This window comes from Vitis vinifera, chromosome 11, assembly GCF_030704535.1.
Source record: "Vitis vinifera cultivar Pinot Noir 40024 chromosome 11, ASM3070453v1".
Lineage (NCBI taxonomy): Eukaryota > Viridiplantae > Streptophyta > Magnoliopsida > Vitales > Vitaceae > Vitis > Vitis vinifera.
The window spans coordinates 7,779,415-7,802,433 of NC_081815.1; the positions used below are offsets into that span (position 1 = coordinate 7,779,415).

At 36.8% G+C, this 23,019-nt stretch overlaps 1 protein-coding gene and 1 non-coding gene across 3 annotated transcripts; both read right to left on the reverse strand.

Annotated features, from left to right (window-relative positions):
* Positions 1-2,332: 2,332 nt before the first annotated feature.
* Positions 2,333-22,786, reverse strand: LOC100250084 (AP2/ERF and B3 domain-containing transcription factor At1g50680). 2 transcript variants are annotated; one of them, XM_059740694.1, is made up of 5 exons: positions 21,873-22,786; positions 21,297-21,790; positions 20,973-21,172; positions 20,792-20,845; positions 2,333-3,681 (listed from the first exon to the last, which is right to left on the reverse strand). In XM_059740694.1, the coding sequence occupies exons 3-5, from the start codon at positions 21,089-21,091 to the stop codon at positions 2,601-2,603; spliced, it is 1,254 nt and encodes a 417-aa protein (XP_059596677.1). In that variant the 5' UTR covers positions 21,092-21,172; positions 21,297-21,790; positions 21,873-22,786; the 3' UTR covers positions 2,333-2,600. The 2 variants fall into 2 exon arrangements, with proteins under 2 accessions (XP_059596677.1, XP_002276492.1); XM_002276456.4 differs by lacking the exons at positions 20,973-21,172; positions 21,297-21,790; positions 21,873-22,786 and adding an exon at positions 18,371-18,681 and having other exon boundaries at positions 20,792-20,850.
* Positions 22,210-22,312, reverse strand: MIR156D (microRNA MIR156d). The gene has a single exon (NR_127735.1). It is a non-coding gene; the product is annotated as a microRNA MIR156d (primary transcript).
* Positions 22,787-23,019: the final 233 nt, after the last annotated feature.

Sequence of the window (23,019 nt, forward strand, 5' to 3'; positions counted from 1 at the left end):
TCAGCCTTGGCTTTAGATCAACATGGTGCCTAAGAAAACATTTCCAATGGAAAACCTAATCCCTCAAGGTTTCTATGACTATGAAACCAATGATTGAAAATGATGCTCTTTGATAGTGAAAAACAACCAAAAAGGAAATAAGGGAAAATGAAACAAAAGAAAAAGATACAGAATGAGAAAATTACCTAAAAACTAATGGAGACCAACTATGGAAAGAAGACCAATGGGCCTACAAAAGAATTGTGTAGAATAAAAACTGAGAGGAAGATGGAAATAAGAGAACATGAAGAAAAGGGAAAAAGTAGACATATATGGGAGCATGTGAAAGTGTGTGGCCTATTGTGACATCATTAAGACAAATGAATATTTACAGGCATATTACTCAACACCCTAATAGTTGTACAACACCCCTAGACACCACATGTCCCTCTAGGCATATACACAACCTAAAAGTCATTCCAAATTCCTAAATTAGTGCACTAATCGTCCCAATTAGGAGAGTTGACTAGTCATTCTATCCAACTCCTAATGACTAACTATGCTCACATCTCTCAATGGAAAAAAGGGCATTGAAGGAGCCTAACCCAATTAGGAGAAATGTTATCCCAAGGCCAAGCCAAATAAGCCAAACACCACCATAAACTAGCTACATGTGGGCGGCCCACTAAGACGGCAACTAGTGTCCACAAAACACCCAATTCCTAGACATGAATACCGAAGAAAAAGAAAACTACCTAGTAGCTAGGTTAGCGGCATGTGCACAACCATGATGGGTACTTGTCCATAATTTGACATATCCCATCAATATGAGACATTCTCGATTATCCATTGAGTCTTGCATGGATAGTTCTACTTCTACTCAAGCATGGTTACTACAAAGCCATCATGAGAGTAGGTTTGACCAACCAAAAATGGCCTAGCACCATTCCCATTGTTCTATAGGACCCCTACCTACTCAAACCGCATTTGGAAGCACATTTACTCCACAATTTAGACAAAAATGTAATTGCATTACTGGATCTCGGGTAGAGATGGGCAATATTTTAGTAGGTAAATTCATGCCTCAGAAGGTGAAAGAATCATTGTGGCCCAAAAGATAGATTATTACAATCCATACTTGGCATTCATGTATACACTTTAAAGGAAATGTGCCTAAAACTACCTATAAGAGGTCAAGGTTGAGTTATTGATGTGTGATGGATCTAGAAAAAGATGGTTCTAGTTATAATTCAAAAATGATTCATGTATATATTTCACATAAATATGAAATCAAAGTAGGTGATAAAATAGATAGAAAACATGAATATAAGGGTATCATTTCCAAAATTTTGCCTAGGCAAGATATACCTTATTTTCAAGATAGAAAACCTCATGATATGGTCTTTAACCCATTTGAAGTACCATCATGAATGAAATATAGGACATATTTAAATGCTCGTTGGGGTTAGCGAGGGGTTTGCCAAACATACATTATCAAATAGCACCTTTTGTTGAGAACGAAATGTGAACCCCAATAGGAGCACATGCATAACTACCTTACTACTAGAGCTCTAAAAGAAGCATTTAAGTTGATAAACCCCAAGCAGTGAGCCAATCCTTTGTGCCCATACCCTACTCATGACTTAACCATCAACATGGTATAGTCAAAGGGTCACCCGACGCCCAATCACCCAAAACAAAGATGTGGCTGTTATTGGACTTGCATGCTCGCTCATCAACCTAAATTTAACATCATTGGAAGCTAGCATGGCTTAGTTTGGCGTATAAACAGCCTTTTTAGAATAATGAGAATTTATCCAACTAGACCACTAGGCTTTTAGTTCAATTGAAAGTATGTACCACACACTTTGGACTCCCTTTTTCCAGTTGAAAATGCTTTATAGGCATTAGATAAATTGGATGGATACCATCCACAGTTGAATTTCATATGGGCTGTCTTGAAACAGGGGAGTGCATTCCCTTTTTTCAGTTGAAAATGCTTTATCGGCATTAGATAAATTGGATAGATACCATCCACAGTTGAATTTCATATGGGCTATCTTGAAACAGGGGAGTGCATACTCTGGGTTTTGACCCTTCCCCTTTGTAGCAAATCAAACTTCATGGGCGACGAATTAGACAAGTGCTCTGAAGCCCCAATTTATTCAAGAATTGCGTCAAACATGAATTGTATAATAATCATTTAACATAAGATATTAGATATGACTACATCAACTCTTTACTTAATCTGCTCCTATCACGTGTACAAAGTTTTGAGGCCTTAATGACACCAATGCATCCCACATTAGCATATATATGCACACATATATACATTTATACACATGAAAACTGATTGATGTCCAATTGTTGTTTTGGGGGACAATGGAAAGTACATATTTCAATATTCTGCCAAATTATCAGCATCCTCAAGGATACTACTGTTTCCACTTAACAGCAAAACTACTCATGAAATGAACTCAACAAGTATCCTCCTCAAGGATGCCACTGTTTCCATTTAACACCTAAACTACTCCTGTAATGAATTCAACTAACAATATCACCGGAAACTGATCTATGAAATAATAAGAGAATGCAAAATCAGTGCCGAAACCATGTTCTTTTCAGCCAATTTGTACACCGAAAAGTCTAAGACCTTTTTTCTGCCCCTCAAGTGCTGGTTCAGTTCCCACAGACTCTTCCTCTTCTTGGGATTTCCTCTCATGCTTGTTATACCCGATATTTTGCTTCAGATCTTGTTGCAACTCGATTTGCAGCCCAACATATCGATTAGGCCCTTCAACAAAGCTACCATTGTTTGCATCCCGGCCATCAGTGCTCCTGTCATAAGCTACATCAATCATGCAGAATGTTCGGCCCTCTTTTGTCCCTTGTCCATACTCACACAGGTAGAAAGTAACAATGTCATTTTCATTTAGTTCTTTGTCCTTTACAAACCGATTCCAACCCCTTGTGAAGACATAACTCTGGCTACTTCTCCAATAGCAGTACCGGAATTTCCATAGCCTCATTAACCTGTCATAAAAAACCAGCTGCATGTCGGCTGCTGCACCACCAACCTCATTTTCTTCCGCGCTTTCAGAAATAGGAGGAAAGTGCTTAGTAGCATATTTCTTTGGGATCACAAGCCTGTTGAGCTTACCCACATCACTTGGGGTAAGCTCCTTCTGGAAAAGAAGCCTACACATAAACCTTCCATTCCGGTGCACACCCACTTGGTCAAGACTGAGTACTTCTGTTTCTCCTCTCTGTGATTCAGTCTTCAGAAATTCAGCAAACTTGGATGGGTAGGAGCCATCCTTAATCATGTTTACTACCGTTTCAGTACTGAAAAAACTTTGGAAGTTGGGCTCTTGAATGGTGAGGTTAGTCCATGGAAAATTCCTGTGATTGTCCCCACTTCGGAGCTTGATGGCTGCACTATCATAAGCCATTGCTGCTTCAGTTTCTGATTTATATGTACCAAGCCAAATTCGCTGGTGGTTGGCATATATTTGTGCACCCCAGTGCCCATTTTGCTGAGGTACAACCCCTTTGAACCTTCCAGAAGAGACACTAATACCCTGTTTTGTGCGCTTGCTTCCATGAAATGGGAGACTGCTGCTGTTCGAATCTGAAGCTTCTACAATCACATTTGTTCCTCCATTTGATATTACACTTAATATTTCCTCTTCCATTCTAATTCTGAGGAAAAATAATGGGAAGAAAGATGAGTTTAACCAGTAGAACAGATGAAATAAAAGACACAATAATACTTTCATTGAAATAATATATCAATTTGAAAATGCATACGAAATTTAATGCCTATAAAAGTTCAAAGGAGAAATCAGGGAAGGAGTAGACCAGGGGTAATGCCCAGCATTTCAGAAAAGAACTAGGTGAGCAATCTTCCCTAACTGATGTTATTAGGTGGTCAAGTTAACACAATTAGGTTTGTTGTTTCTTGCATTTTATCAGCAGGTCGGTATCCTATAGTGGATGATTAGCCCATCATGCTTAAGCATCCCATTAATAAATTTGAATGCTCTACTGAGTATCAAGCCAAAATAGCAGTATGCTCTTCTTCAGGCTCTCAGACTCTAGGCCAGCAACCAACTCAAACTGAACCCTTTTTCACATGCCAGGCACACAAGTTGGCTTTGGAGAGGAAAACTTCCTTGGGACCATAAAGAAATACAATACACATTGTTCACTTCTAATGTGATGCCTGACAAATAACCCCCAAGACTAATAGATATTTGAAGATGGCCTAAACCGCTTTGGTCCAGCAAACAACAGCCCAGCCTGACCTGACTCTCCAACCACTAGCCTGACTCATTCTAAGGCTGGATTGGCATGAGTTAGGCTCACCCCTGACCTGGCTACACCATCTAAATGCCAAATGGACCGCCTAGTATGGACCACTCCCATTCAATCACTGCACATAAGATGGTTATAGTTTGGAGTGCAAAGGCCAAACTTGGTATGGCTGGAGGAGCCTGCTAACCATTTGACCAGAGTATACAACTTTACAACTTTGAACAGCTATCTGCCATGTGCAAACTCGAAAGACTTGCTGATGGCTACAGGCCAGCAAGGACTAGCCAATATTAGGAGTTTTGGTCTAAACTGGCTATTTTTCGACCATTAAAATATATGTTTTGCCCCCCTTCCAAAACAATTGTTTAAAATGGCTCCTTTGGTCACCTGTTTTATTATTTTATATATATATATATATTAAAAAAAAAACAGTTGTTTGAAACCACATCTTGAAACTGCAGCTTTAGTGCAAACTTAGAAAACACATCTTGAAGCATGATGGGTATATTCCAACTCATTAAGCAAGGATCAAGATCAAGCTCACAACCCTATAGATTTAATGACTGCCAAAAACTCTCCAGAATGTCCTCACATTCTTTGACACATTAAATCCATAGACAAGGAATTAGTAAAATGACTAAATAACAACTAGCACCTCCAAAATCAACTCTGACAAATTAGAAACAATAAAAAATATGTCAGCTTGATGAAAAAAATAGAAGTTTATAGGGTTCCATCAAACCTTATACTCATTGAGATAAATCAATGCCCAAAAGCCTTCAAACTTGAATGTCACGTCAGATATTATCTTAATTGACTTCAAAAGTATCGAAAAAAAAATGGGACATCTAAAATTTTGATGTTGTTCTATATTACATTCAAACAGGAAGAGAAATGCCACTTCATGTGCTGTTTCTGTATCAGTTTTATACACCAAAATTAAGAAAACAAAAGACAGAGATAAAACAAAGATGGTAACCAAATTACAGCTTTATGCAAAATTTGGTCTAGATGTGTTCTCTTACTCACTGGGACATTCCAGGACACAAACAGAGGCCACTGACAGATAAGTATCATCCTAGGAGGGTGCTCGGGTCACCAGAATCAAGGGCAAATGAAAGTAAAATCCCCTACTTCTTCCAGGCCTTGGATATCCCTTACTAACAATTTTAAGGCACAAATCACTTCAGTTGCAGTTAAAGGGGGAGGACATGCCACTCTGATGACAACAAAATGTTTCCTCATCTCAAGAATGTCCTATTAAGCAGTTTACTGGCTCAAACATGTCAATACCAACAGGCAGGTCTACCATCAATTCAAAAGTCTCCTACCATTTTGTTCCATCCCAACTCCTTGTAAGTTCAAAAGGCAAAATATTATGATATTTGGACAACTTTTCTGTTCTTAGACTAGAATACCAATACATCTGGAAAGAGAACACTAATGAATCAAGAATTGACATGATATACAGGAAATTTATTACACTGAGTTAGTACACTTGAATAAACTAGAAAGTGATGGTTCACATCTCCATCATTCTTCTACATAATACCCCAGCAGGGGGCTGCAATGGCAGTCCCTTCCTGGAGAAGATGTTTTTAACCATCAATCTTTCAGCATGATAACTGGTACTTTAACCACTGGGTAATACTTTGAAACACCAGCTCCACTTAGAGTCAATTTTATTTGAACATTTATGACACATGACATGACATGATATATCAAGAATCAACCAACAGACAGACATTTTCAACAATTCATGGGATCCTTCACTACAATCTCCATTAGGTGAAACAATGCCAGAAAGCACAAAGAAAATGGCCAGAAATACTCAATACAGCAGGGAAACAGCTTCCCAGACTCCCTCCCCACATATGGATCTCCCAACCATGCAGCAACCTAGACAATGGTGAAAGGTTTATCAAATCATAACAATCAAAAAATAATTCTAATGTAGATGAACCACTGATGCTAATTCTGTGGAAAAGAAATTCATTCTCATATTAAAATCCCAATCCTGAATCTGTTAGATGTGTTTTCAGTCACGCCTATGGAATATAGTGCATCAGCTGTTGTTAGGTACTTCAACCACATGAAAACCACAACCAACAACCACCGTTGTTTGACTCTCTCAATTCATATTAGACATCAAGATAAAAAATACTCTTAACATTCTTGCTATATTACATAGCCCTTCTTTATCCGTAGACTAATTCAATTGCTCTCAAACCAAGAAACTTACTAAGGCAATTTTTTTTCTTTTTTTTATAAAAACACATGGAGGAAACATTTAATAATAAAAACAAGAACAGATGCATAACTTCAACTAATATTATGAGATTCAACATCACTGTGACATCACCATACAGGTGATATGCATAAACTAGAGATAGATGGTTCAGGTGGCAAATGGTTGGAGTGGGACTGTGTAAATGTCCAGGTCTAATCCTAGAAGGGAGGGAAGAAAAAATGTTATCTATCAAAAAATTAAAGTAGAGATGGACATAACCCATTGGAAACAAATAGAGTTCCTCAATTGCTGAATGGCATGTGAAGCGCCAATGACTTATTCAATGAAACACAAACTTCCCAGGCATTTCAAATATAATTAATCCAATAGGAGAAAACAGGGATGCAGTGTGCCATGCACCAAAAAGAATCATGATATTAGATTTCTGGACAATAGTCAAATGGTTAAAATACTTTGCTATGCAAAAACAGATACGCAGAAAGTTGGATAGGATCATGTTAATGCATGACACTACCTCCAACTCAGAACACCATCATGAAGAATGAGATATGTGTAAATGACAAACACCCAGGTCAAAGGGAAAACTAAGACTCATATGCAATAGATTACAACCAATAACCTGTCAGCAAAAGCTGAGGGATAATGAAATGAAGGTATGATGATGACATGTGCTTGTGGCAACTCCCTATCAATGTAACCTCTGGCCCTCACCATTAAATAAAGGAAGCCTCATAAAACAGCATCCCTTTTTTTAATAATACTAGCCTGACAAAAGATAAACTGAGAGATTAGCCTCACCACAAGTAGATAGCCACCACAACTTGCCCCCTGGTTCATGTTTGTTTGTATTTTGCAGGTGATTTTTCTTTTTTGCCATGTAAGAGGATAATATTGAAGTTACAAAGTGAAGCAACCTACGTACATATACAAACAGGAGACTGCAGGGAGTAGAAAAACCAAGAGAAAGAGATAATAGAGAACTAGAAAAACACTCCTTGCAACACTAGAACAACTCAATCCTCACCATCCATGAAGTCCATAAACAATCTTCATGGATTCAAACTTGAACTTGGGATTGATCACATAGAAATGGTCAGATACCATCACCTTAAGCTTCCTCCTTGACGCTTCAACTCCTTGAAATCTGTTCTGTTCTTGCAAAAAACTCTGTGCAATCCAGAAAGGAGCTGCATTTCAGGTATTCTGCTTTCCCCTCCCCACAAACATTATATGCTAACTAGCTAATAGATGCTTAACGGTTTGAAGACCCACACTGAATTCACATGTAGAGAAATGTTAAGCACACAGCCCATGGCAGAAAGCAATATATCAATAAAATGATCTACAATCTTTCCGTCCCTTTAACACATAGAACACCAATTTGGGATGATTTTAAATCTTCTTCCTAAATATTTGATAGATATGTTCCCACACTTTTGTTCACATAAAAAGTGCTAACTCCAAAGGAACCTTTAGAAACCCTATGCCTTTGGCTAGGAGTCCGATCAACTACTGACCAACTCTATAAATGAGTATTGACTAACTTATCCAAAGTCAGCAACCAAAGAAATAGTATCTTCCATTCCAAAAAACAGCTCTTGCATCTGGATATGATCCAAGAAAGAAACCGCTTCCTCAATCTCCAACCATGGAACACCACCATAAATGAAACCCAACAATCTGCCCACCATGCCTCATTCATGACTCTTATGATCCCAAAATCTTACAGCACTTACAATTTGGTTCGTTCCATTGTCTCTACAACTTCTGGCATACTAGTCAAGACTCTTTAACATTTGGTATCCAATCTATGCTTCCAGGTCCCAAATCTAGTCACAAAAGGGCTGCTTGGACAGTAAAGGGAGAGCCATCCAAAGGATAAAGAAAATGGCTGCCTACCACTAGAGAGGGAGCTGATGCAAAAAGCGGTTAATTAGGCTGGCCGCCTGGAGCAAGAGTTTCCAAGGATGTCAGATTTAGAAGTGCAGTGGCATATTACAAACACAGAAGGTTATAAGACTTCAATTAACATGTTTCAGCAATTCTAGGATCTTTCACATATTGGTAAGGTTCTTAATGTTTCAGTTATAATCTTAAATGGCCATAAGGTCATAGGGCTTTGTTTCACAAGTTCCATTGGTCCATAGGTTTTTGGCATATTGGTCAAGTTCTTAACATTTAGGGCTAACTTTGTATAACTTCTTGAATGCTTTACACCTGTTCCCCATTTGATGCAACTTTTTGAATGCTTAAATGCTCTTTCTAACTATTAAAAGAGACTCAGATTGTGTTTGGTTTACCACTAAATCACCTTAAACTAGAAAACGTTTGAAACTTGAAAGCCCCTTTCAATAAAGTTGGATGTGAGATGCTTTTGTTGAAGGGCTTCCAGATAGAGATTTCAAAATTTCCTTGGTTTCATTTGAAGAGATCACACTTATTATTTGTTCCATTTATAAGAAAGAAACCACACCTTCAGTTCCAGCCTTTGCACATTGGCCTTTCAACTTTTGACATGAAATAAAATGAGATCTACCAATCATATATGAGTCTCTTTGATCAATCAATTCTAGACAAACCAGAACTTAAGGAATCCTTTTTACATGCTCTTACTATTCAGATTTAAGGAAAGCAGGTAGTCAAATATGGAATTAGAGCTAGAGGTCTCAAATTTGAGTCTCCCCTACTGTTACTATCCCCGTATATTTATATATTGTTGCACCTAATTTGTCTCTCCAAGCTGCTGCAAACGAGGGAAGAGCTTAGGCTTATAGGAAAAAATTAGTAACTTAACACTAACCATCTCTCTCAACAAATTAAAGGAAGACCTCAAGTTTTATGTCTAGATAATCACAGGCTCTAGAGGGTCCAAACTCCCTTCACTAAGAACATGGAAGAAAACAATCAAATAATTACATTCTCATAATTCAAACTAGCTAACACCACCAAAGACTTGAATGATGGTACCTTAATATAGGTAGAAACAGAAGGAAAATCCCAACTTCTAAAAGAATCATAGTTAGGGAACCACCCACAGTATACAACACTGGCAGAGAGGAGTTAGTATGAATCCTCTGTAAAAGGTGGAATGCCAAGAATAGTATAGACTGGACATAAAACACAGCAGTTGCAAGTGTCCTGGCACTGAATCAACCAATATGCCAAAGAGACACAGCTTTTAATAAAATAAATGCTTCTTACGAACAAAATCTTTCAAGATCCTTCCAAGTTCGTCTAAATTACATTTTATTTTTAGGAACAACAGCAACATTTATTGCCATTTGAATAAAAAAATACAAGAAATTCTCAAAGATTCTAGCATTTTTCTCTAACCAAATCACCAAAAGCAAAGAAAAAATGAGCACACATGTTAGAGCACCCTGCTCACGACACTACCTTTAAAACTGTGAAAAGTAATCACTATCATAGCCAGCATCTCTCTAAAAGAACTAGAGCCAACTAGCGAGTCTAAAGATATAAGGCTAATGCAACTAGGCAAGGTAAGGAAAGATGATCCATTGACCCTTCCCTAGTGTTTTAAAGGGTTATTGAAACATACACCTTGATCCTTGCTTCAAGGCTATGTGAATTAGCATTGAGACTATAGTGTTAGGGTAATTGAAGCTTCAGTTTCACCATATTGAGGCTTATGACCTTGAGTCTATAACCCCGAGGTCATTGAGGCTTAATCCTCAAATACTCTGTAGGTTTTTAATCGTTTGGGGACTTTGTGGGATTTTCATGTATATTTTACAAGAGGGTTAAGTTTTAATATTCAATGGGTTTTTTTTTTATTTTTTTATTTTTTTTCAGTGTGTGTGTGTGTAGACTTTTGGTATAGGTTTTTTTTTAAGTTTAATCTTGTGTCTATGGCTTGGATTAAACCTTTAACAAAATGGTTAAGTTAGCCTCTATTTTAGGAGGATTGTGAAGAAGAGAGTTGTTGGCTATCACAAGGACTAGACTCATATATAAACATTATCTTATTGATAGATAAAAGAAAAAGATCACTACAATTGATAGTTGAAGAAAAAGGGCACTCATACTGATGCTATCGTTAACCACTAACCAACTCAAAAGCTTCAACTTCATGAAGAGCTTTGAAACTCTGAAACTTCAGATGAAATTGGCTAGGGAAGGAATACGACACCTTAGATTTGGCCAAGATAGAAAGAAAGAATGGAGAATAAACGAGAAAGGGATAATCTTATACTCTAATATCAACGCAGAAGGCAAAAGATAAACAAGGACCAACGACAATGATAATATCAATTTCCTCACCAAGAACACATTTCATTAAACCCCTTTCTATCTGTCATTAGAACTTCATGTTGGCTTAATTGTTAATGGCTAATTTCATGTTGACATACAAAAGTGTGCCACAAGTTGGTTGTCACAGACTGAGCATGCATATATGCACTTCAGAGGCCATATCATTAGTAGGGTCACTTCTTACAATGTCATCGATAGGGCATCATGTTTCATCTCATCTGCATGTCTCTTTATAGCCTTAAGGTGTTGTTTGAACATCTTTTTATTGCTTCAAAGGTACCTCCTAACTGAATTGACAGCAGGGTCCAAGCACCCAGTAGTACTTGGCCCACCTTATCATCAACTTGGGACGTTCAAGGATCTTAATTTGATGGATAAGAGTTCAACTTCTGTTGAGATGTAGATGACAAAAAAGTGGTGAGCCCATTCCAGCTGAATTGAGAGAAATGAGGGACCATTTAATGGAACATGTGTTGCTGTCACCACATTTTCGGGAAAAAGTAACCTTATATGCACCATCATCTAACCAGTCCATGATTTTTCAGTTGATATATCCTATCTTGATAACCCAAAAGACTTAATATTTGAAATGATTGGATTTCTTCTACAATTCAACTTTCACTCTAAAAGTATCCTTTACAAATTCTCCACTTGAGCAATTGCTAGTCTCTCTAATCCCTTCCAGCCTCTCTACTTTGCTTACCTCATAAATAGGGACAGCTTACAATCCACATGCCTAACTCCTCCAAATTTCAGTAAAACCTTTTATCATCAAACTTCAAGGTTGCTGACTCGCAATGATTCCATAAGTAAATTAAATATTAATACATCTATATCACAAAATCAAAACAGCACAATGATAAAAAAATTCCAAAACATCCTTGTTTCTCTTCTGGTCATATGACCAGCCTTTTCTCACACCTTACTGGATAAAACTAGACTAATTAGACATCATAGCAATCCAGTTGGAGTTCCAGAATGTCGATGGATTGGAACTTTCCTGGAGTCAGCATTCAACATCATGGACATAGGTTTTCCTAAGCACCCACATGGAACTTTGAGCATGGCACTTAGCAGAATAGAAATAAAGTGAGAAGACAATACACAGAATTTTCACAAGTGCATGACCTTTCATACCTAGAAACAAATGTCTCTGTAAACTCGCCTCGTACATTTCTTTGAAATACAACTGACCAATGAAGCCTATCATAAAAATTTCAGAAGCTCAACATGTCAGAAGAGCTTTCTTTGTCTTAGATATGTCAGTCTGCTTAATCCCGGCTTAATAACCAATATAAGAAGACAAGTCTAATAAAACCATATAAATCACAATGATCCCAGTGAGCCCTGAAATACTGAAGAAAGCCAACATAACTGGCTAACCATAAACAAACAACCACAACTCAGAAGCAAAAATTACAGCAACTAACCTCATCTTATCTTCTCGTTATATCAAAGGATAGATCAAACATGGCAAATGTTTGCAATATGAAAGAAATGACATAGAGAACTATCCAGTGGGGCAGAAACCTCCAATATTAAATTATGGTCTAACATGGGTGCACTCTTATGATTTATGTTAAGGATACTTCTCAATACCAATGATTGCCATGTTAGATAGCTGGCAACTCAAACTATGTATGCTTGTATTCTACCTGTCAGGAAAACAAATCAACCCACCTTTATTTACTTGGTAAAATGTAGAAGATGAAGTTAATTTATCCCTTTGGTTGTAGAACCTATTTTAAAGCAATTATATTCTTCACTATTTTATTTCCTAGGCTCCTCACATGCACACACAGATGAACTTAAACATTAACAAAGCAACTTTATAGAAGCACACAGCCAGTGTCAGACTCATAAATTTTCTCTTTCTTTTTTTAATGATTGGCAGACCTATAAAATTTTCCCATTAAGGTGATCAAAATAATTATGCAATTTTACAGGGGTTATTTTGAAACACAAACCAAAAAAAGGTTGCAAGAACTTGGAGGGACCATGGCCCCTGCCTATGCTCTGTTTATACACCATGAACAATAGATTTTCACAAGCTGTACAAAAAATTTGAGGATGTCAAGGAGCTTACTCCCCAAATGAAGAGACAGGGCAGATATCTTGTCCCTTAATAGTGTTTTGGAATTTTTGTTCATTAATCATTTCAGCATTACAGAGAACAGCAAACACATTTGTATGAGAAGTTGAGGTCAAAGAAATTTTTTTTTTTTTCCAAAAAGGTACCATTCTAAAATTTGCTTGTGGTTGCATTGCTAGAGCTCACATGCCCAAGTAATTACTGTCACAAATGGCTTCTGGTGTTCATGCAGTTCATTAGTTTAAAACCAGCACAGGAATCTTGAGGAACACAGTGAGGCTCTAAGGTAAAGGTGGAGGTTACAGATCCTTCATGTGCAACAAACCATCTTAATCAAGAAAAGCATTGTCCAAGAAAGGGGTTTTTCTTGGTGAAACTAAGGGCATGAAAGATCCCTGAAACAAACATTAGAAATTGTTGAATTGGATGAGCAACCACTGGCAAGAGAATTCTCAAACTACACAATATACTCGATCCTTTTGTAGAGATCTCAAATTACAAAATATACTGCTTCCTTTTGCAGAATCCCAGATGGAACTAATTTGTATTCAATTATCATTTTTTCCCATTAGCCATATAATTACTTAATAATTGCTTTCCAAAGTCTAACTATCAAATGATTGATATCGAACTAATTTGCAACACAGGAGAACTTCATTTGTACTTAAATTACTCATTTACTCTGGGGTTCAATTAATCATAAATGCAATTGAAGCACATGGGATTTGGGAATAGTGCTATATAGGAATCAACATTTACCAATGGGCATAAGCGACTTTGGTTATCCTCTAGGAGAAAATTTTGAAATAGATAGTGTTGGAATTTTTATTAAGCTAGGCTATCATACATATCAGACTTGACTGACCAGGCTAATGATGATAGAAATGGTGTGGCCAAAAGTCTTTGTAGCAGAACCAAAGCATCTAAACCAGTTTCTCTGATCTCCCAAATGGAGCACTGTTTTTGTTCTGTAGTTCGTTAATTATTTAAAGATTCAACCATCTCAACACTTTCTTTTCAGCTGAGCTCATTCCATGGATATTATTCTTCACCAATAGCATAGCAGACCATAAGGCCTCTGTCATCTTATAAAATATTCCTTCTATTTGATGGTCAACTAAATCAGTTCAAGTTTCATTCAGTAACCATTGATGTCTGGCACTTGAAAAGATATCTCAAGGAGAAAAAAAACGAGAAGAAAAATGGGATCTTTCTGAAATCTAAGGCATATCCTCTCTTCCATGATTGGCAATAATGCATTTTCCCAGACCATGCCATATATTCTTTTTGGCACCTTCAACAGAACACGAAAAGTTTGTAAAGGAATAATCTCTTTCAGTATATCAGAAAGCCAAGTAAACAATCTAGAAATCAACCACAATCTTTCAGTTCACAGCCATCAAACATCATAAGGTGAGACCTCTTTTTAAATGTCTTCTTTGACACTTGGTTATGAAATAATACAGTCAACATTCATCTTCACAAATTTCTCTGTTGCTAAAAGAGACGTGATTTTTAATGAATTCCATGTTAGCATATATGCTTCTTCTCATAATTCCTATATAGGTATCTGCATAAGCCCCAAACATGAGTTCATAGGGAACACAGCTTCAGTATTTCATCTTCCGATGTTGTTGCATCTATAAAATCTACAACCTCGGAATGAAAAATCAACCTCATCATACTATAAATTTCATATCCATATCATTGAAATTCTGAGGAGCATAATGTTAATATGCCCTCATCACTGTGAACCGAAAAAGGTTGTCCAACTTCTAAGCCATTGAATTGTGGGTCAATGTCATGCACCAAAAAAAAAACTGTGAACAGTCAAGGATTCAACCTGAATCCAGATTTGATCAAGGACACCTATGCTTAATGAATATGGGGTGGCATACTTTTTTTTTCGTAGCAACCTAGTGAGAAACTTCAAAGCACACTAGGAAAAGATAGAATAGAGGATAATATGTACTTGATCTGCATTCTGCAGTAGTGCTAATGGATTGGGTACATCCACTTTAGGATTGGGTGGCAACAGAAAGTCCAACTATCTTAATGGAAGGTTCTTGCCTTTCTGGTTAGAGATACAACTTGGAAAGTACTAAAACAAGGATGAAATGATCATGGAAGTACCAAAAAAAAGATGAAATAAAGCACAAATCAATTATCTCCACAATAAGATCTTTGGCAATGATGGGGTGATATTGTGATGAAAAAACAAGCTCAATTGAACCAATTAGGCCAAATTTGATGTTTAATACCATTTTGGGAAAAATTAAAAGGTGACTCCCATAATCCTTTCAGTAGTCCCGAGGAGCGATTTAAAAGATTTAGCAATGTAATGCAATCAAAAGGGCAACTGAATTCATAACCCATGATTCAAAAGATTGTGTCCAGATTTATTCTAATGAAACGGCTTTTAAGGAAAATTGTGGTTATCAACTTCACATAGATTTGATTTCTGCCAAAACCTTGGATATATGAGCCTTATGGTACACAAATTGATAAAGAATGGAAATTGCATTAATGAGAATTTAGTGTTTTCTTGAATCCACAACACATCATGATGAGATTCTTAGACAAGCTGGGGAGACAAGATTGTTAGGGTAGGGTCTTGAAAGTTTAAGCACAATCATAAATTCATTAAAAGGCTTCATAAGAGCAAAAGATTTTGTCGGGCAGTGATACATGTTGAAAAGTCTCCTTCAACACTGCAAATATTCAAGAATTGCAGTAGGGACCTTGAAGGCTAGCTCAAGTGGAAAGGGGTGGAGGAGATTAAAAAAAAAACCCACACCACAGACACACACACACACAAAGATACATGTTGTTGGATGGTGATGTTAAAAGCTCTCCCTCAGCATGGCGAATATGCCATTAAATACTGCTTCAACATTGTAGATATTCAATAAATGTGGTCCTAGAGAGAGAGAGAGAGAGAGAGAACTTAGATTCCAATTAAAGAATGTCCAAAAAATGAATTGAGAAGAAAGAATTATCTATGGGTAGTTTTTATACTTGGATGTGCTTGAACAACGAGATGCAACTTACATTATGTCAGATAATTGCCAAAAAGTATTTCAACATTTAGAAGAGCAAAATACAAGTTTTAGTTTTGAAGTTAAAAAAGGGCCGGTGGGTGAAAGGAATTTATTAACAGTGAAAAATATGTAGAGGTCATTAGTATTTTCACATTGTCATAGATTTAGTGTTACTAAAAGCAAAAGGTGATGTCAAGGCAATAGGTAGGACTCCTTTTAGCTTAAGGTGAAAGGCGAAAAATAAGGTGATAAAAAATATACATATATTACCTATTCAATACTTAACCAATATATGTGTTATCTTCAACAATCAACACTAGTAATTTTTCATCCCTTGTGGTGTCTTAAAAAATTAACAAAATAATAATAATTATTCAAAGTATTAAATATTATACCCCAAACATCATATTGTTTAGAGAAATTCATCATATCCAAATGTATATTCTAATTTTCTAAACATCTAAAATTCAAAATAAAAAACAAAATAAGAGAATAGACATCATCATATTATTTAGAAAAGTTTTGGGCATCATTATCATAGTCATCATTGAAATTAAAATTGTCATCACTTCCATCAAGACTACATTGATGACCCTCCGTTTCATTATTACTCTAATTGATGATATAATATTTCACCTTATACTTTGTTTAATTTAATGTTAGATTGAATTAAATTACAATCTAAGTATATTTAATCTTAACCCATAGTAAAAGGCAAACTGCCTCTATGCCTTGTACCTTGTCCCAAGGCAATCGCCTAGGCATTGCCTTCATGAGGCGACTTTTATCTACCTCGCCTAGCCTAATGGCCTAAGCAACCCAAACATTACATAAATTGTTTATAGAGTCCAATATATCTTCTAACAAGTTTCACTAAATGAATATGATTGAGCCCTCTCCATAAATGGTCACATGACTTCTACTATTAAAGTTGATATATCTCAAATTTCCAAAGATGTTAACATGAATAATGTAGGAGAAGAAAATACTATCCTTGATGTGCTTTCATCTACAAATCAATAAAATTTTGTACTGAATTTGTAATCAAGAAGGTATATAATTGGTCTGATGAGATTTAATCTCCAAAAACTTAAATGCAAGGAAATTCTTCCCATAATGGTTGAGTGGATTGAAATAATTTCACTCTCACAAAAATGGTCCCATTGGTTCTTTTCCAATAAGTTTTCACAAGATCCTATGGATTTCCTTTTGGGAACATGAATAAGACTCGAATAGATTATAGACCTAAACATCACAAACTAAATGCTCCTAAGATATTGTTATACCCTAAACAAATCAACTCGAGTATTAAAGATGATGTGCAGTATCCTCTCAGCATATCCAGTCAAGTTGGAACCTAATGTATAACTTGTATGACTACTTCTCTTATCTTCACCAAACATAAGATAGACAAGCTCATTTATCTTCACCAACTGAATCCTCTCATGTAACAGTGTTGTGAGGGCTGCTTTTTGGAATATATTATGTTGTCAAATCCCAGGAAGCAAGCTGAGAAATATTAGAACTCAAGACAAACTGTACATGAATATTCTTTATTATTTCAAACCTATAATTTCTACCAAATAAAAGATCATGAAAAAATGAAAAGCATTGTAAAATCAGCTGATAGTTCTGACCAAATGGAGTTTGGATCTTAGTTCTACTTAAATTCTTTATATATATCACACACAAACATGCCTCACATGCATACTTCTTCCAAGGGTTTAAGAATTGAGAAGTGGCCAAGGGGAACCAGAGATTTTGAGAGGAGCTCCTTCTTACTTACCATCTACCCTCAAAGGGGGATTTGTTTAAGGATAAAACAATTAAAATTCTTCAATAAGACCCCAAAGTTGTATACGAGAATATTGATGGATGATAATGGAATATTCAACCCACTGGCTGCTATTTGATTGAATTTACATTTCATTATGATCTGAATTTCGAAAGAGATAACAGTGACACAAGGTTATGCGATCAAATTAAAATATATTTGGACACACAAGTGACTGAAACATCCTTGATAAATGAAAGGAAAGCTTCATGAGTAGCAAAGACCAATATGGAAGGGATCAAATGAAAGAGACAAGAAGACACAGAAGCACCAAGTATTTTCAGTATTCTATAATACCTTTTGCTGCCTTTCCTTTTGCAGTTCTGATCATGATCTATGATTGAGTATTATTTGAGTGGATACATCCCTTTGGTCTTAGAGATATGGGCACAGTGCCATGCATGCACAAGTGGATGACAAAGGAGTTTAAGAACATCTCAGCAAAAGTGATGAGTGTGAGTATGACCTTATGTTGAAACTCAATTTTTTGAATGCAGCAACTAAATATGGAATTGATAAAATATAAGAGAGAAGGGAAGCAAAAGCACCAAGTATTTTAAATATTCTATAACACTTTTTGCTACCTTTAATTTTGCAGTCCCGATCATGATCCATGGTTGAGTATTACTTGAGTGGACCCATCCCTTTGGTCTTAGAGATATGGAACTGGAGCATCCTTTAAGATAAATAAGACGAGAAAAAACAAAAGCACCAACTAAGGTTTATGCTTTTGGCTTCTCATATATGGTATGGTATGCAGCACATGCTTCACAAAGGAAAGAGTGGAGATACAAATTTTGGTCTTTGGCACCAAGTGGGGGTAAGATATTAAGATCCAATAAAGAGTGCAATACTGAGGAAGAGACCAGAAGTCTTCCAGATAACATTTCTTGCTCTGAAATGAAGCAAAATTTTCAAATAGAAAGCAGCTCTCAAGCTTGCCATAGACGAAGAAGACATAAACTTTATATACTTGGAAATCTATTGTTTGATAAACTGTAATATGTGAGAGGAGATTCTGAAGCAGCCAGCATGCGAAGGAAAGGTAAACACAAATAAAGAGAAATGCATGTTCCCAGGATAGGCAGTAAAGAATAAAACAAAAGGGAGGTAGTTTGAGTTAATATGGAAGAAACTAAAAACTGGCCACATGATGAAGTGAGTAAAAATCTTGACAATGTAGTCTCTCAAAACAATGTTTTTCATTCTTTCTTTAATTTCTTCTTCTTCTTTTTTTCTTTTTTTGAAATTCTATATATATGGCCATTTGAACTTGTTTTATTTTGTCTAATTAGTTTATCTTCATGGTTTTACTTGCAATTAAACAGAAAACCGACTATATTTGACAAAGAAGAATAAAAGATCTAAGCATTAACGCTTTTAAATTTTACGTATGTGTGCCATTTGAATTCTAAAATTTTGTTAGTTGATCTTTGATTTTGCTTAAGAATTTAGACAAGTAAAATTTTGAACTTTGCCACTAACAGTCCTTTGAACTCCATAATCTAAGGAATCTATCAAGCTAATGGCAAGGCCAATTTTGCACACGAAATATTGTTTCAAGATGATAAATTGATGTAGTTCTGGTTCTATCCCAATTAATTGCAACTTGACCTTAATATCACTTTCCAATTTTATAACACTTCTTCACTTAAATAACTTTATGTGACAGCAAAAAGCAAAAACAAAACATAAGAAAGAACATTACCATTAAAAAGAAAACACACAGTAAACTTAATAGATTTCCATGCCACCATCATTCAGAAGCAATAAGACTAAAAGTTCGAAAAAAAAAAATGGATAAGAGGAAGGATGAATTTGTCAAACATTTCCCATTATCCAATTGCATTCAATTTACTAAAGCATCCATGACCAATACCTATCCATCCTTAATGATGTCAAATAATCATCTTTAATGTAAAAACTACTAAAGCATCCACTCCAATTGTATTTAAGTCTTCTCAGTATGATTCCTATAGCACCCACCCATCAAAAGAGGAAAAGAAATGATTCCTATAACACCTAAATAATTTTCACCAAACTCCATTACCCAATCTTCATCCCCACAAAAACAGAAAAGTAGCCAAGACATATGTCCTTTGGCCCTACGAGTAATGGCAAGAAAACCTAATGTCTGTTTGGATGTCATTATCCATGGGGTCCATTTAAAATACAGGAGAAAAATATAAATAATTCAGACTTAAAGACCCACTACAAAGATTTTTTTTTTTTTTTTTTTTTTCTTTTTGTGGGGTACAGGAAGAACGATGGGAATCACTTCATGCCCTTATCCTAGATCCTTCAATATTTTGAAAAAGCCATGGTTCCAGACAAAGTTGAGCTAATGCCATGCCTCGTGACCGGAAGACAAGATCAATCTATGCAGTGCAATTTACGGACTTTTAGCCCTAGTTCAACTTTAAGTGTTATAGACAAGCCACATCACCTCCTACTCACAACAGTACTATGGACCCTGAAGCAATCTCAATCACATTGCCTGAAGAATTATCCTTCCAGCTAGCAAGACTTAAATATTGAATACGACCTCTGACAAAACACAAATAATACTTTCTTCCAATGCTGCAGCCAACACCTTCACATGGTGCAATATGCTTGCTCAGAATCATCCAGGACCTAGTTCCTGGGATCAAAAGCTATAACGGACAATGAAAAATGAGGTCAAACGATCCAAAATACTCTAAATTAATGCTGGGAATATTGGTTTTCTAATGGAAATTTAATGGCCATGATTTTGGTATTATTGCCAACATCAACTCCTAGAGTTTCCTCCTTGACCATGTGACTTATGTCCAAACAAAACAGCATCCTCACCATAACGGATCATCTTAAAAATCATGGACATACTCAGTCCGCATATTTGAAGATCCCAAAAAAGAGAAAATACAACACTGTTCCAAAAACATCATGCATTAAAGGGCATATATAGTGCTGCGTAGTATAAATCAACAAACGGAAGAGTAGGAAGGGAAACTAATTACAAATACCTGGGTGATTTTATGGTGAAGCTGACTATTGCTCCCAGCACCAAGCAATAAGTGCTGTAAGATAAAACAAGAGGCATTTAAAAGTTGGATAATTGAAGAAGCACCTCGATAAAGAAGAAATAACTTCCAAAAAGGGAACAAATCTAAATCTAGCAAAATCTCCTAATTGAAGAAAAATAACCTGTATAAGGAAATCTCTTCTGCAATAGTTTTCGGACAAGGCAATAAAATAGTCCGTATCTCCCCAGATATGGAAACAAGGGAATCTTCCCATATTGGGAACCATGCACAATGACTCATTCCCAAAAGGACCACTCTTTCTTCATACAACGACTCCGTGATACGAAACCCACATCAAGGAGCCAAAGAATTATATGAAAGCTGCATTACACATCCCACAAAGAGAAATTATAAATTTCGTTGGAGACCCACTTGTAGGTTTGGTAACAGTAACTGAAAAACCCAAATCAAAGCCAGATTTAGAACAAGCAAAGCGTGAAATTACCTCCGGAAAATGGTCCAGTAGACATCGCAGGCTCCACTAGACAAAGGAGGGGAGGAGAGAAAGAGAGGGCTTTTGAAACAAGCTAATAACGTGAACATGTAGAATTTATATTCCAAAAAAAAATACAGTTTTCCGTTAAATCTGTACAGGAACCAGGCGTACCTTCAACTTCGTCCTCTCCAACAAGAGGACCATCAAAAGTCACGCTTTCAAGCACCATTATAAATATTATATTCCGAAAAAATATCAAAGAAAAAGAAATAAAATGCAAACAACTAAACTGCTGCCCTCAGTCGCCTCCGGTGGCAACTAGATCAGAAGCTCCCATCTAAGTTCAGTATGAATCTTTGAGTACCTATCATGAGATTTATGGACACTATCTAATGGTAAGAAATGTAAAAGAAGAAATTTTCTTTCTATATACATTCGAACCACTGATGGTCGTATTCTCTTCATCCAGAAATCGAAAAAGCCATACAAGGCTTTTGCCGGGCCTGCTCATAATTCCAAATATATATCAAAGAAAAGGAAACAAAATGCAAACGACTGGTGGTGGATGTGGCTTTGCAACCTTACCTCTCCGATGAACTTCTCATCAAAGTTCTTGCCTTGTTCAACTCCAATCATTAAGAGGGTACAGAGAGGGAGATTTTAATTTTAGTTCTTGAAAGAAAACAAAAATAAAGTGTAAGGAGAGAGAAACGCCGTAGATTCCGGAGAGGGAGGGGAACTGAACTGCAAAAGTTGGTCGGTCAAGCCTGCAAGATATGTCATTTCGGAGGGTGTCTTCCTTTTTTCTAGAGGGAGAACAGCAAAGACAGTATATATAGACTAAATAGATATAGAAAAGAAAGAACGAAGGAAGAAGTAAGTGCAGAAGCAGAAGGGATGAGATAGTAGAGGTGAGAGAGGCAGCACCTGAAGCTGACAGAAAGAGAGGTGAGCACGCACCGGCATAGGTATACCCTTATACAAATTGCCTGCATGTGCTCACTCTCTTCTGTCAGTCTCTCTCTCGTCTCCCTCTTATCTTCGCAAAATTTTTCAATCAGATCTGATCCCAGCACTTCTCCTTGTGCACCTCCTCCCATTTATACAAAACCCTTCCCTCAACAATCCCCAGACCATCCACTCCCTTTTCTTTTCTAACACACTTTATACACCAACACCCACTTAGGGTTTCCCACAATCCATAATCCCCCCAAAGCCTCACACTCAAAAATCTCCCTCGCCTTTTTCTTCCTTTTGTTTCACTTTCGTCTCTCTTCCACCTTCCATTTCACACCAACCCATCTCCCACCACCCACATCGCCGGTGAAAGTTAGTGAGAGAAAGAGATTCGTGCCAGAGAGAGAGGCGGTGAGGCCAGGTGTGCTTTTGCAATTTGCATTCCCTTGTCGTTTGGTCCAAGTGGAAGGGTGTCCTCTCAAGTAGTCCTCTTTCAGTAGCTCATCAGCAACCATTAGCCAATCACATCAGGCCAGGTGACCTATTAATTGTTCCACGATGCTGAGGTGGGTAAATTTGGGGAAGCGGCGGAGGCCCTCCGGAAACAGTTGCGGGAGGATCTGTCAAGGTACGATTGGCTGAGAAGGAAATAGTGGGGCACGTGGCAGTGGTGTGGACTGGATTGACTTTGTTTTTTTTTTAATTTTCATCATCATGATGGATTTAAGGCTTCTGATTTGACTGATAGGGAGCGGCATGGGCCGTCAGATCACGG

Excerpts from the sequence above, each read along its gene's own strand:
- LOC100250084 (XM_059740694.1), bottom strand. The coding sequence starts at position 21,091 with ATGAGTCATTGTGCATGGTTCCCAATATGGGAAGATTCCCTTGTTTCC. Across the intron at positions 20,846-20,972 it reads GAAGAGATTTCCTTATACAG|CACTTATTGCTTGGTGCTGG; the intron begins GTTATTTTTCTT and ends TTTATCTTACAG. Across the intron at positions 3,682-20,791 it reads TTCACCATAAAATCACCCAG|AATTAGAATGGAAGAGGAAA; the intron begins GTATTTGTAATT and ends ATTTTTCCTCAG.